This window comes from Gopherus evgoodei, chromosome 11 (assembly GCF_007399415.2).
Source record: "Gopherus evgoodei ecotype Sinaloan lineage chromosome 11, rGopEvg1_v1.p, whole genome shotgun sequence".
Classification (NCBI taxonomy): domain Eukaryota; kingdom Metazoa; phylum Chordata; order Testudines; family Testudinidae; genus Gopherus; species Gopherus evgoodei.
In genome coordinates this window covers 43,227,233-43,241,822 of record NC_044332.1, presented here as the reverse complement: position 1 = coordinate 43,241,822, position 14,590 = coordinate 43,227,233, and the positions used below count along the sequence as shown (strand labels likewise).

Below are 14,590 nucleotides of genomic sequence, written 5' to 3'. Positions count from 1 at the left end.
ATACCAAATGCTGCCATTCTTCTTTGGGATTTTTAACCCCAAGAGTGTGTGTGTGTGTGTGTGTGTGTGTGTGTGTGTGTGTGTGTGTGTGTGTGTGTGTGTGTGTGTGTGTGTGTGTGTGTGTGTGTGTGTGTGTGTGTGTGTGTGTGTGTGTACGTATGCGCACACACACAGTAAGTTAGTTTTGATTTAGACATGACTCTCTTTTTGTAAGTAGTCTTAACATATGAAGTCCAAAACATTTTTATGGTCAAGTTTCAAACTCCTGAAGACAGGGTCACTTGTAAGAAATGGCTACGGCTTAGAGTAGCTCTTCCAAAGGCCTCAACACATACAGTTCTGAAATATCCGATCTTTGCATGGCTTGTTTTTGCACATTTGAGACACTGTACAGCAGTACAGTTACTGGATGATCTGGATACAGTTCATTTTTTAGTGCAGTGGCACATGTCTCCCAGGCCCTTTTTAACCTGTTTTCTACATACACATCTCAGATCAGGCAAAAGAAGAAGAGCTGCTCACCAACATTTTTCCTCTTTGAATTTACTTACAAGCAACTCATCCATACTGGTCTGGCATTTTTCTAAGTTGATTCGCTTTATTGCTACACGTTCTTGCCTGGGGTTGCATAGCGCTGCCTGGACTACTGCTGTAGCACCACTACCTGAAAAAGAACAGAATCAGAATACATGCTTACATATATGAACACCACAAGTTGACAGTTCATTTTTAAAAAGTGCCATGCGTAAGAATCAAGTGCTAGGTCAGTAACTAAGAAGTCTGAAGAAAATAACTTTTGTTTCAAAAGTTAGGCATCTACTCGTGTGTCAATTTGGACATTCCAAAAATGAACAGACTCAGTGAGAAAGGGCTCACTTTTTTTTTGAAATCTTTATTTTGGTGTTTGTCCCATACTTCTGATTTCTAGAAATAGTTCTCATCTTCCACATTTATAAAATGGGATGACCACAACCTAGCTATGAAGTCACCTAAATAAATTAAGAAGATGGGAGCCTCATCCTGAAACATGTCAGTTACAAATCAACAAGAATTTAAACCTTCCATTACTACAGAGAAAACCAACTTTTTTTTTTTTAAAAAACACACACACAAAAATGTACATTTCCTCAAATTGTTTCAGGACAGTCCAAACTTCTTAGGATTTTGTCCATGCAACGTAATGAACTGAAGGAAAGTCCAGTAAAACTGGGTGCGCCAAAACTTCTGCAGTTTTCTTTGTGTTCCTGCTTGTTAACAGTGAGGTGGAGGAGCACCCAATAGTGAGGTCTAACCTTGGGGAGCAGCACATTAGGACAAAATACTGCTTCCCTGTGAGGATCCTAATTAGGCATAGGCTACAGAAAATCTGGACGTAAGTAGCAACTGAGTTGAGCATGGCTAAACCATTTCTAGTTCTCATACACAGCAATACTGTACTGGAAGTGACCAATGGTATTTCGCATGGAGTAACACTATTTTGTTTTCAGGAAGTGTTTTGTTTTGTCAGAAGGATTAGACAGTACCATTGCTTCCTTTACCAAGAGCTCTTTAGGCTTGTTTCCCTTTGAGTGGATACCTCAGTTGCAATTTCAGTTGTTTCTAAATTAATATATTCCTTCCAACTCCCACTCAGACGAGATCAGAGTGAGCCCTTACACAGGAGGAGCAAGATGTGATGGGAGCATTTTGTCCATTCATGTTGCAAACTGTAATCCTCTTGAGTAATTACTACCTGTAGTCCCATTTTTTAATTTTAATTTAAAATTATGGATTTGTACCAACTCATTGAACTCACCATATTGTTCTATTCAAATTGGCCTGCTCATACATTATGTTCTACTTACGCTTTGAAATTGGTGTGTTCTAGAGGAATACAAATTGTGAACAAAAGCCTTTTGTTACTATGTTCCATAAATGTGGTGTCAGTTACCAGCTGGCTTAAGAACAATAGGGAACTTCCTCCTCCTATCTGAAAACAGAACTGACACAATACCACATGACTAGAAGTTACTATGTATGTTATAATGATGTTTGTTTACTTATTTAGATGCATTGTTTATTGATATAATTTTGTTCACATCATGCTTCAAAACAAAAGCTTTTAGCTCAGTGCATCTATTTGGTTACAAAATAAAGCTGATCTCAAAAAAACTGCAACAGGACAAGTCAGAAGTGCTTTTGCAGGATGTGGCCTTTGACAAATATTGTTGCAATCTGCTCTGTCAACTTGGGAACACACATGTCTTTAAGCTGTTCCTGCAACGGCATCCAGCAAAAGAATTAAGTGATATTAAATAGACACTCCAGGAAATGAAAGGCCAACTCCCAAAGGCCAAGTTTCTGACAGGTTTTTGTTAATTTTTTTTTCAATGAACATCACTACACAATGTGTGTCATTATATTTCAGGTACGTACTGGAAGAATTGCTGCACAATGAAACCAGGATACAGAAACTAAAGAAGAAGCTTGCCCTTTATGTATCTTTTCCTATGCCAGGAGGAGTTCAGTTAATTTGTAGTGAGGGAAACTATCCAAATCTGCACTTTCCTGCTGGGTGAAGATTCCAAGGGTAAAATCCTGGCCCCGCTAAGGTCAGCAGCACAACTCCCACTGACTACACTGGGACCAGGATATGACCGGTTTTATTGGATGCTGACAACTCAAGAGCGCCCATCTACCCCTACCACCTCCAACAACTCCCTCCTTCCTCCCCTCCCCTTTTGGGTGCTACTCACTCTCCCCTCCCTTTTCTCATAGGCTTCAAGGCCAGAAGGGACCACTGTGATCATCTAGTCTGACCTCCTGCACATCACAGGCCACAAAACCTCACCCACCCACTCCAGAAATAGACCCATAACCTCTGGCTGAATTACTGAAGTCCTCAAACCATGACAAAGATTTCAAGTTTCAGAGAATTAACCATTTATTCTAATTTAAACCTGAATTTGATTTAGTTGTTTCTCTCTTTAAACTTGCTGAGAAAAAATTAGGGAGCATGATATCCAGGTTTGTTGTTCCCAGTTATAGACCCAGGTCTTAATCCCGTAAAGATTTATGCATGTCATGTGTTTAGCTATGGGAATTATATCATTGATTTCACCAGAACTAGTCGTGTGTATAAAGCATGTGCTTAGTTTAAGTCTTTGCAGGATTGGATCCCAAGAGTATACAGTGATTGTTTGGAGGCCCTCCCACCCCACAACTCCAATCCAATCCTCTGCATTATGCATGATTAGAAGACTTCTCCTGCCCTGTGCCCACTGAACTAGTATTTGATGCAAGTTCCTTAAGGAACTCTCTTTGAAGTCCAGTTTAAGAACTTCTTATATCACCGTTTCCGGCACAAACCAAAATTACCAGCCACTGACCACTTGTGGTCTCCTTCAGCAGCATGCCAGAAACAAAAAAGTCATCCATGATATATAGTGACAACTGCTCAGGTGGCCTTCTGTGTTTAGAATAAAACAAATCCACCACCATCTCAGCTAACTATTTTTAGTTTCCTTTCCATTTTCAGGGACAGGCCTAGCGACCCCACAGTGTTTAGATGCTATATGGCCAGCTCATCAAGACAGTTCAGCACCTAGCAGATTACGTTGTCATATTTCATATGTGACTACCAGGGCCAGCTCCCGGCGCAGCCAATACCAAGGGGAGGCACTCCGGTCGCTATTGGGGCAACACATCTGGGTCCTTTGCTCCGAGAGGGACTAGCCGCCAAAAAGTGGAGCAATCACACTGCTACGGTTCGCCCCCCCGCCGCCACCCCAAGCAGCCCAAAACCTGGAGCCAGCACTGGGTACCTTTTAGCTCATGCCAGCACGCTCTACACAGGGCACTTAGATTGCCACGTTACTGTGCAATACAATTTACACCTCTGTAGAGTACACTGCACTGTGTAGACAAGCCCTAAACAGGTGGGAATTTAAAGTGGCTTAGTTAAACTGCATTAAACCCCTGTCTGGACACCAAGGCCCGGTCTATACTACACACCTATATCAGTATAACTATGTCACTCAAGGGTGTGAAAAATCCACACCACTGAGCAACATAGTTATACTGACCTAGCACTGTTTACAGAGGGGGATGTGTCAGCAGGAGGGCTTTTCCCATCTTGCAAAGGTTCATTAACTACACCAATGCCCATCAGCATAGCAGCGTCTTCACTTAAGTGCTATGAGACAGCTGTGCCGATGCAGCATTTTAAGCACAGACCTGCCCTAATTCTGAAAGAGTGTCCACACGGGTTTAATGCAGTTTAACTAAACTACTTTAAATCCCAATGATACCTTTTAGTTAAAATTTATTTTCCTGAATGTAGACAAGTCCAGAGTGATTTTCTTCCATTGTTGGAAGGGGAGGTGAAAAGGGTTAGGAGAGGGCAAATTCCCTCATAACTGCTTTAGTAGGCACAGGGACTCACTGAGGTGTAGAATGTAGAGTTTTTAAATTGCCACTGGTCACTTGCATAATTTACAGTGAAACAAGACAGTTTTCTGCCCTGCCCACCAAACTATTGCCTTTCAGCAGCATCTTTTGCAAGTTCCAGAGGTCATATCAGCACCCGTATCAGTGCCTCACTTCTCCACTTGCCACATCATGTCCTTAACCGTTTGGAGGCCCTAGGGAACTTCTTGACCTTGTAGGCACTTTAACTCACATGTAAAAGGGTTAATGTTGAAAGTCTTGTCACACCTGCTGGTAGAGCTACTGGATCACTCCAAAGTTATCTTTAATTAAACATTTATTTCTCTTTCGGGACCTTGCATACCCCTTTGTGCACTTGTATGTGCCAGCACCGCAAGAGGGCTATACCGGAATCCTAGGCCCCTCCCTGAAGATGCATTAGATTAAGGAGCATGTATCTTCTCTTTTCCTTTCTTAGAAAGAGGCTACTGCCTGCTGATGTAGGAACTACAGGACAGGAGAGCTCTGTGCCTGGTGTCTGCTGGCCATGAGGGAGGATTAGAAACAGGTCTGGCTCTGTGGAGGGAGAGCCTGGAGGAGATGTTAATTGTCACTTCTCCTCTGAGCCCCTCAGTGCGGGCCACTTTAGCTGCTCCTCTGCTTGCTTAGCAAGGCCTGACCCTATTATGTCAACAGCTGCTATCATCCACCTGACACAGGCATCGATTGTGCTCAGTTTGCATTTCAAGGACTTCTTTGCTAACAAAGGCTAAATTAAATGAAAGCATAAAGTTCAGGAGAAGTTGATGGCTTTGCTGATGAGTGCCCTCCTCCCTGTAAACAGCAGGCTGGGACTTTAAGGCTGATTTTACACAGAGCCAAATAGGAATTTAAAAAGCTCGATCTGTTTGCATCAGATTCAGATTAGCTTTAATGAAGTTATCAAATTAGACTTAATAAAACCTTGACAAATACTAGTGTTTTTACAAGAGCTGGCTTTCATATGAAGGACACTTACAAATAAATCATTGAATCTTCAATTCTAAGTCAATGCAAACAAATATTCCAGCTTAACTACTTGCTCTTCTTCAGGAAGGTGGTGATTATTGTCACTTCATGATAGACAGAACATGGTATGGGACCAATCATCATAGCTTTTCACTCAGTTTTCTACACTGCACAAAACTAAATAACAACTGATGGTACTAGGCAGAACACTTAAAAATGCTGAAAGCTGGAGGAGTGTGGAATGCACAGTATGGAGCCCTAAAGGAACCACCTGGCTAAAGGGAGGAATGGGCTGTCATTTTGCTTCAGTTTAACTTTTTATGAGTTGTGTAACAAGCTCAGATACCACAGTGACGGATGGCAGCACAAGACAGGATTGACTGCTTAACGCTCTAAATGTCTGTTTTATGTGTCATCAAATGGGAATGGAGGGGATATTGACATGGACTGAGATGGATTCATTTTAAAGTTTGAGGGGAAAGAAAGAGGGAGGAAGAAGAATTGATGACTTCAGCAGGGGCAGGAAAAATAATTAAACCCTGGGTGAATGAATGAGGAAGTGTCAAGGCTGATTCCTCACTCTGGCACTTGGAGTGCAGAAGGTGGGGGCCCACATAAGATTCTAAAAATTAATACTGGCCACTCCAGGCTTGTATTAAACTCCCAAGGTTACAGCTTTTCTCTGACCTTGGCTTGGTAAACGCTGGCACCACTCAAGTGAAAAACTGCTTCTTGTGACCCCTGGAAAAAACTCACTTGGGAAGTTTTCCCTGAAGCCCCTTGGAGAAGCCGAGAAAGAAAACAAACAAAAGGGAAACCTAGCTGTTGTCACCAGCTAACTGAAAAACATATGCACAGACCTTTTAAGACATAAAACCAACCAAGTTTTTTTTTTAAGTAAGTTTTATTAAAAAGAAGAAAGGAAACATCTGGAAAATCAGGCTATGGCTAGATGTTACAGAGCAACTGAAAAGGGATTAAAACCACCAGGAATGGCTGGCTCCCTGGGGTCCAGCTTAACATTACAAAAAGAAAAACAAAAATACCTGAGCTTAGCACAGAGGAAATCCACACGCCAAAATAAGTAAACCTGACTGCGTCTATCTAAACATTCCCTGTCCCAGTGAATCCTTCTAGGTATGGAAGATAATTGTTCATACCTGGTCCAAACTTTACACAGCATTCCTGCTGCCCCTGTCTCTTCAGACAAGGGAAAGCTTTTTTCCCCCCAGTTTTAAAGAGTTCTAGCCTTCCCATTGGCTCTATTGGTCAGGTGCCCACTCCCTTTCTTTTACCTGGGGGACTCTGTTAACCCTTTACATGTAAAACAAGCAGAGAACAGCCACAAAGAGGAACTTCATAGCTAACTGGCTGGCTAGGTGTCCATAAAAGGGAGCTACTCCTCCCTCTTCATTTATCACAGGAAGTGACAGAGCCTTGGTGTGTATTCCTGACCCCTGGGGAGTAAATGAATGGCAGGGTGGTGTGTGAGAACAGAAATAAGTGAATGCACAGGGGGTGAGAGAGGAGCGTACATGCAAGTCTGTTGAGGAATGATGTGTTGTGCATTCATGTGTGTATGCCTATTAGCCACTAGGAAGGTACTGGAATTTTTGGCAAAACTGGCAAATTGTAAACACAATGTATTTAGGATGTTTTAACCCTGCAGGGGGTCTACAGACTATGTTTAAAGTTTCCAAAAGGGGTCCACACCGCCATCTGAAATTTTTTAGGGGACTGAAAATGAAACAAGGTTGAAAAAGCACTGCACTAGAGAAATGATACTGCCCATTGGATTTTAATTGGTTATGGTTAAAAAAAAAAAAAAAAAAAACAACAAACAAAAAACCCACATACAGCTACAGATCGTATCAGTGACATTATGCATCTCTGAATAGAGAATTTTCCTCCAGTATCAGATTATATTACAGTCAGATGAACTACTGTTTTTCACAGACTGAGCAAAATCTGTAGAGATGGAGGAGATGCACTTTGACTTCTTAAATATTTTTAGTTACCCTGTCTGAGTTTACAGATCCCTCTTTCCAAAATGCAGACTCATGTACACTATTCTCTCTCCCCCGACCCCCTCACATCCACATACCCCCACCTGCAAGTGCAATATGAATACTCTGTGCCCAAAGGATTGTTTGCAAATCATTAGCAAACCCAAGTGTCTCTGGTCAGAGACTGTGCCTGTGCAAACGTAGGCTAGCTCAAGTCCAAATCAGGTTCATAAAATGTATTTGTTCTATAAGTTCTAATGGTCACATCACTGTTAGAAACTGTCTGGTCCTCCAACTGATCGTAGAATAACTATGGAAATGTTAATGTACTAGAAGTTATTCAGTACCTTATTGTGTCACAGATCCAGCTAATGACTGTGATGCTCGAAACACAAAGAGCCCATTTGGTAGGTAACTCCAATTTAAAGAAATAAAAGGCTGAATGTAGTCAAAGAATCCTTGTTCAGGACTTTTTTCAGTCATATCATACATAGGAGTGCTTTCAATTTTAGTGACCCATTTCCTTCTACAATAGATATAATTAAAGTCAAGTTCTGGACTTTACATGTAGACCAAAATGACCCCATCTCTAAAAATACTATTTAAAGTTTAAGCATCTTGATAGAAAACTCCTGATCTCTCTTTTCTAGATTCATGCAATAGATCAAAACACAAACATTTCAAGTGACAGAGTAGCTTCAGAATGGCCATATGGAAGCAACTGAGGTGAGATAATTCCTACTTGCAATAATTCCAAATGCCAATTGCCATGAAAAAAAGTGACACCACTGGGTGATTAATTTTTGCTTTTACATTGCTGAGTGAAGAATGTGTTAGATACAAATCTCTGCAATTTAGCAATAATACTATGCTCTATTTTCTATATATGCAATCCAGAAGAACCCTAATGAGTTCAAATTTGAAATATTCTAAGATGCTTTATCTTAATCCCACTACAGTCCTAGATAAGGAACATGCATCCCTCTCTCCATCACTAAAATACTATTAAAAAAAAACCTTCATGAGGAGTTTCTAATGTTTTAAACAAGCATATGCTATAAGGACAGAAGAGTGGCAGAAAAGTCTGATGGGAAGTGTGGGTATTACACAAAAATTCACCATTCTTAGAGGAGATGAAAAGAAAAATAAAGCAATAAAAAACCCTACATTTACCAAAATTAGAAAAGAGGAAGGTTCTATCCCTCAACTGCAGAAAAGAATCATTATTTCCAGGCACCATCATAGAGAAATATTATGAAGATTAGCCACGTCTGATATTTATTAAGTGATAAGAGATTACAGAACTAAGATATTTTCCACTTTCACCAAGTAACATTGCAATCATGTCACAACTTCCCTGCTGCCAGCCCCTATAAAAGTCTGCAGAATAGGATAGAGAACTGCACACATTCTGTTCTCCCAAAAGCACATGGGACTAGGAAGCCACCTAGTCTAACATGAAACAACTGCCCATCACAAAAAACTAATTATCTGGGTAGTGACCCCCCAAAAAAAAAAAAAAAAAAAAAAAAAAAAAAAAAAAAGGAGGACACAGAAGCTAAGCCCATTCTTAGCTGGTAAAGTAGGTCTTCTTTCCCTCCATCTGTGAATGTTGCAATACAATGCAACTACTCTACCATAAAAACTACTTGCCTTGCTTCTGAGGAAATTAGACATTTGTTAGTCACAGCTGTCACAAAAGTCAGAGACCCTAGGGATCTAAAGAGCTCTTTCCCCTGGGGAGAAAGGCATAACAAGAACCAGTGGCAGGAAGCTGAAGCGAGACATATTCAAATTAGAAATTAGGCACAAATTTTCCCCATAGTGTTATCAGTCATTGGAAGTGGTGGATTCTCCAGGTCTTCAAATCAAGAATATGCCTTATCCAGGAACAGGTTATTAGGTTCAATACAAGATAACTGGGTGAAATGTAATGGCCTGCAATATACAGTAGTCAAACCAGATGACCTAGTGGTCCCCTCTGGCATTAAACCCTATGGTTTTCACGATGGACTATTTAATATAAAACACCAACAAGATGGCATTGTGGGATTTTTTTTTTAAAATAGGAGTGAATAAATACGGAAGAGGCTGTAAAAAAAAAAAAAAAAAAGTATTAGAAATCTTAAGCTAGTCGGCCCAAGATCTACACTGGAAGCTGTTAGAGAGCAGGTGATCTCTGGTAACCTCGATGTAATGCAAAGAACTATACTGTCAGACTTATTGTGACCACCTTCCCATCCCACCCCACTTATAATAGACCACCAATGGACCCACTCACTGTGTTTTCAATGTACTGAATGAGGGTGACGTAGATGTTTGGGAAGCCACACTAGGGAAGTTACAGAAGTCAAAACAGATAGTGATGAGAGCACTAGAAAGTTTTAGATACAACCTTTTTCTTCACAAAACAGCTACCAGTTGGGAGGAGGATGAAATGGCAGAGCTGGACATGATCTGCATACGGTAGGTAAGGAAGTTGTAGAAGACATCAGGCTATGGGCCCAGTATCTGCTCCCCCTCTAAAAGAGAGTGAGAGCAGGATTTAAGATATATATATTTTATTATTTCAGAATTAGTGAGATCTTTCAATTAAGATTCTGGGCTTGACTGACTTTGCTTATACCATTTTAATATTAGTTTAAGTCCACTGAGTTCAACAGAGTTTCCTGTAATTTACATTGGGATGCAATCAGCTCAAAGAACATGTTAAAGTTACACATACGAACTGCAGCTGTACTGTTTTCTGGATTATGAGCAATTAAATGGGTAACCTTAAGTGTTCTCGTAACTTAGTTTTCTGCATTAAATACCAGGAAAATTGCTCTCATGTCTGAAATTCTTTCAAATATGGATGTGCATGTAAAACATATTGGAAAGTATGAATCTTAGAGAATGCAAAATAGAAACTTTTTCATCTTTGTACAGCCTAGGTCAATTACAGATCTACTTTTAAGAGCATTTGCAGTCCAATATATTAATGAACTCTGTAGCAAATATAATTCCAAATCTCAGGAAATTAAGATTCCATATAGCTTTTACCACGGTCAGCAAAACTAAGCTTAAAAATCAAACCTTACGTATGGCAGTCAAGGGAAATCCATGGTTCTAAAGAAGTATAAATTAGTCACAGATCTACACCTAAATCCTACACTTGGCAAAAGAAACATCCCCCCCTCCCCACATCTCTGAATCTAATTCTACATCTTTGGCATTTTTCGTAAGTGAAACACAGACATGTGAAAATCTGAGTGTGCCTGTCAAACAAGGAGCCATCAACAGGAAGTAGGATACTGTTTTGATCAGTATTTGTAATTAAAACTAGGTTTTCAATTAATTAAAGACAACCTGTCCCTCAGCCCTGGTCGACACTACAAACTTATGTCAATATAACTATGTTGCACAGGGGTGGAAAATCCACACCCCTGAGTAATGCATTTATACCGACCTAACTCCTGGTGCAGAGAGCACTACACTGGAGAGGGCTTCTCCTATCAACATAGGTATCATCTCTTGGGGAGGTGGAGTACCTACGTCAACAAAAGCTTTCCCCCCCCTCCGCCCATCAGCACAGGTAGCGTCTTCAGTAAAGCGCTACAGAGGTGGTATAAGTGCAGACAAGCCAACATCAATATTCAATACATTTCCTTCTCCCTGCCCCCCACACCTACAGGAGAAGAATGCAAGCCTGTGTCTCACTTTTGCTGGCACCTAGTAAAAAGCAAACACACATTGAAATGGGACGTTTATTCCAACAATATGACTTAAGAGGAAGTAATGCTACACCATGGTGATCACCAACCACAAGATCAACATTTTGTACTTATAACAACAACATTTATACATGCATCAGATACTTTCAAATTTCAGGTCTCAAAAAGAAAGAAGAGAGGGTTCTCTTTGGACAGCATCACATCAGCATTCTAAGACAAAAAAGATATTCATATGTATTAAAATCATAATAGTGAAGTCTTGTGCTCTGGAGTTAACTGAGCTCTAGTCTATTCCTTTGGAATGTGCTAGCCAATCCCCTCAACCTTTAAATACATAAATATTTCAATTAAGGAATTTAACACTTGCTTACCCCCACCGCCATATTTTCTATTTCACAGCTAGAAAAATGGAAGCAGGGATAGCTTAAATTGCTTGAGTCAGTAGTATAGCCAGAAACAAAATCCAGGAGACTTGACACTTAGTCACTAATATTAGCCATTGGACACCACCACTTCCTCCTACCTATTTTTGTCAGAAATATTAAGTTGCACTCTAAATTCAGTGCACTACAAAAAAATTTTAAAAATTCCTTGCAGAATTTAGAAACAGAAAAGCCCTAAACCAAATAGCAAATTCTCTGTTAGTATCTTTGAAGCAGACTCTCAATCTGGAATGTAGGAGACAAGAAATTGACCATGAAATATAGTTATGCTTACTACATCACAATTTAAAGACTACTCCAAAGCTAAATTTTTGGACAAGTGTATTTTGTCTCAGCAACTTCGAAAAGCCCTCCCTATAAGAAATTATTGTATTCCAGATCTAAACTTCCAAGCCAGAACCTCCGTTTCCTTGTGGATAATTTCAGCTGACCTTTTCAAAGATATGAGGAGGAGAAGTGCAAACAATCCCAAAACATCACACCTCAACATGTCCGCTGTTTACATCAAATGATATGGATAAGATTCAAATAGTAAACATCTGAAGTCTAATTCAGAAAGTTTGCAGTAGCAAAATAAACATGCAGAATATTTGGGAGTTTGCAATTTCTACTTACCAATTAAAGCAAAACTGCTCCAATGATGTGCATGAAAGGCATCAGAAATGCATGCAGGATGCATATGTCAAAATGATTTGTGTACTGAATGTGAAAATGCTATTTTACAAAAAAACCATTCGTGTTCATTCACTGACTAGGGAAGAGCTCTGTAAGGTGTGTCACACAGGTGTAGGTCTCTAAAATGCCCGAAATCCAAGGCGGGGTCAGGAATACTCCTGCAAGAAGATATTACACCCAATGTATGGGATGGGGAGGGGAAGAGCAAGGGGACCACTAAAGAGCAATCTTAATTCACCAGAAGGGAATAGGAAGAGAAAACAGGAAATCTTCTTCAAAGCTGAGGGAGTAGAAATCAAAAGTTAAGATTCTAGCCCTCCTTGGCTGCAGAGACAGTCTTCCAAATGAGAACACTAGTACAAGCTAATGCTGTGCTGGAGGTTGGAGACAGACTACTCAGGTCAAATGTCTACTGCTGCTCAGGAGTTTTGCCAAGCAGAGTGAGATTAACAAGATTCTGATCAGTTTCACCTCTGCTATTCAGAATCCAGCTATAAACCCATCCAGAATCAATTGTAAGATGCTGCTACTACTCTTGGGGAAGACTGAGCAGAGGCAGGAGGAGCACTCAAAGACAAAGTAAAACAGAATTACACAGGCTGGGAAGGCATAGATTAGTCCCTTGTCTTAGGCCTGGTCTACACTAAGAGTTTATCTCAAATTTACCAGCGTTAAACCGAATTAACCCTGCACCTGTCCACACAATGAAGCCCTTTATTTCAATATAAAGGGTTCTTAATATCAATATCTGTACTCCTCCCTGACGAAGGGAGTAGCGCTTAAATTGGTATTGCCATTTTGAATTAGGATTAGTGTGGCCACAATTCGACAGTATTGGCCTCCGGGAGCTATCCCACAGTGCACCATTGTGACCGCTCTGGACAGCAATTTGAACTCTGATGCACTGGCCAGGTAGACAGGAAAAGCCCGGCAAACTTTTGAATTTCATTTCCTGTTTGCCCAGCATGGAGAGCTGATTAGGACAGGTGATCACGCAGTCCGAGAATCAAAAAAGAGTTCCAGCATGGACCGCACGGGAGATACTGAATCTGAGCTCTGTATAGGGAGATTAATCTGTTCTATTAGAACTCCGTTCCAATAGACAAAATGCCAAAACATTTGAAAAAAATCTTAAGGCTATGATGGACAGAGGCCACAACAGGGACTCAGCACCGTGCTGTGTGAAACTTAAGAAGCTGAGACAAGCGTAACAGAAAGCTAAAGAATCAAACGGACAATTCTTTGCACCATCACTTTCCAATGATCTCAAATTGCTGTACTGAACAGCAATATTTTTAGGAAGGGATGGGTAGAGACTTTATAATAACTGCATCAGCCTTACATACATGGAAAATTGGAATAGTCTTTAGCCCAGAGGTCATTAGTCTTGATGGACGGACAGACATCTTCATACAACAGAAGTTAGCAATGCCTCAGACCAATTCCTTGCATTACCTCTTCTAGTAATGCAACCTCAAATTTGCATTCCAAAGTCTCAGCTGCATCCTGTCTATGATGGAAAGATATTGTTGCATGGAAATAGTCACTTCTTTCCACATCATTCCTTGCCTCTCTGTCATCTCTGGTGACATCTCCTTCAAACCCAAATGTCTGTCCTGTCCTCTGCAAACTGACAACTAATCCTGACAACCCAATATATTGGCCTTCCTTTGTCTTTGCTGCCAATTTCCATGACTGAGGGTGGAAATACTTCCAAAACTTTTCAGTATTTTGCTGTTGCAAACATTTTCTGAGTCAGACTTCAGATTTTTTACTTTTGCCCAGGTTCCTGTTCTCCCTCCATGTTGCAGCTCTAGCAGCCTTCCTTTCTCCCTCACATTCTTCCTAATTTCAGTGCCGCTTCTGGGGCAGGCAAGTGAGCAGGTCTGTTGCCCTGGACGCCAACTCCTACAGGCTGCCCGGCCACTGTCCTGCCTGACTTTTTTTATTAATTATTTTTTTAAAAAAAAAATCTCAGCTCTCATTGGCCAGCCTTTTTTTTTGGTTGGGGGGGGGAGGGAGAAACACAGTATGGCTCAGCCTTTTGGAAAGGAGGCTGAAAATCTTTCCCAACTAAGGCAACAAGATGGCTAGGGCAACTCCTACCTCTCCTGCCAACTCACCCCCAAAGTCCCTCACCTTTCTTAGAAGGGAAAGGGGAGACTGATGACAACTTCAGTTTCCACCTTAATGACCCTTCAAGTTTCACTGCTCACTAACAGCCTCATTCAAGCCCCAGTTTTGGACCAACTCCCTTACAGAATTGCTACCATTTGATATGACTTTACCAACGCTGCTCTGTTTCTTACACACACAGCTAAAGTTTTGCTTCTGTCCA

At 40.7% G+C, this 14,590-nt stretch overlaps 1 protein-coding gene across 2 annotated transcripts in view; it reads right to left on the bottom strand.

The window, feature by feature from the left end:
* STK39 (serine/threonine kinase 39) overlaps positions 1-14,590 on the bottom strand; it is a 185,665-nt gene that overhangs the window by 144,300 nt on the left and 26,775 nt on the right. For both annotated transcript variants that reach the window (XM_030580834.1, XM_030580836.1), the window contains exon 2: positions 552-664. In XM_030580834.1, the coding sequence (XP_030436694.1) occupies positions 552-664 (113 nt within the window). The remainder of the gene's footprint in view (positions 1-551; positions 665-14,590) is intronic.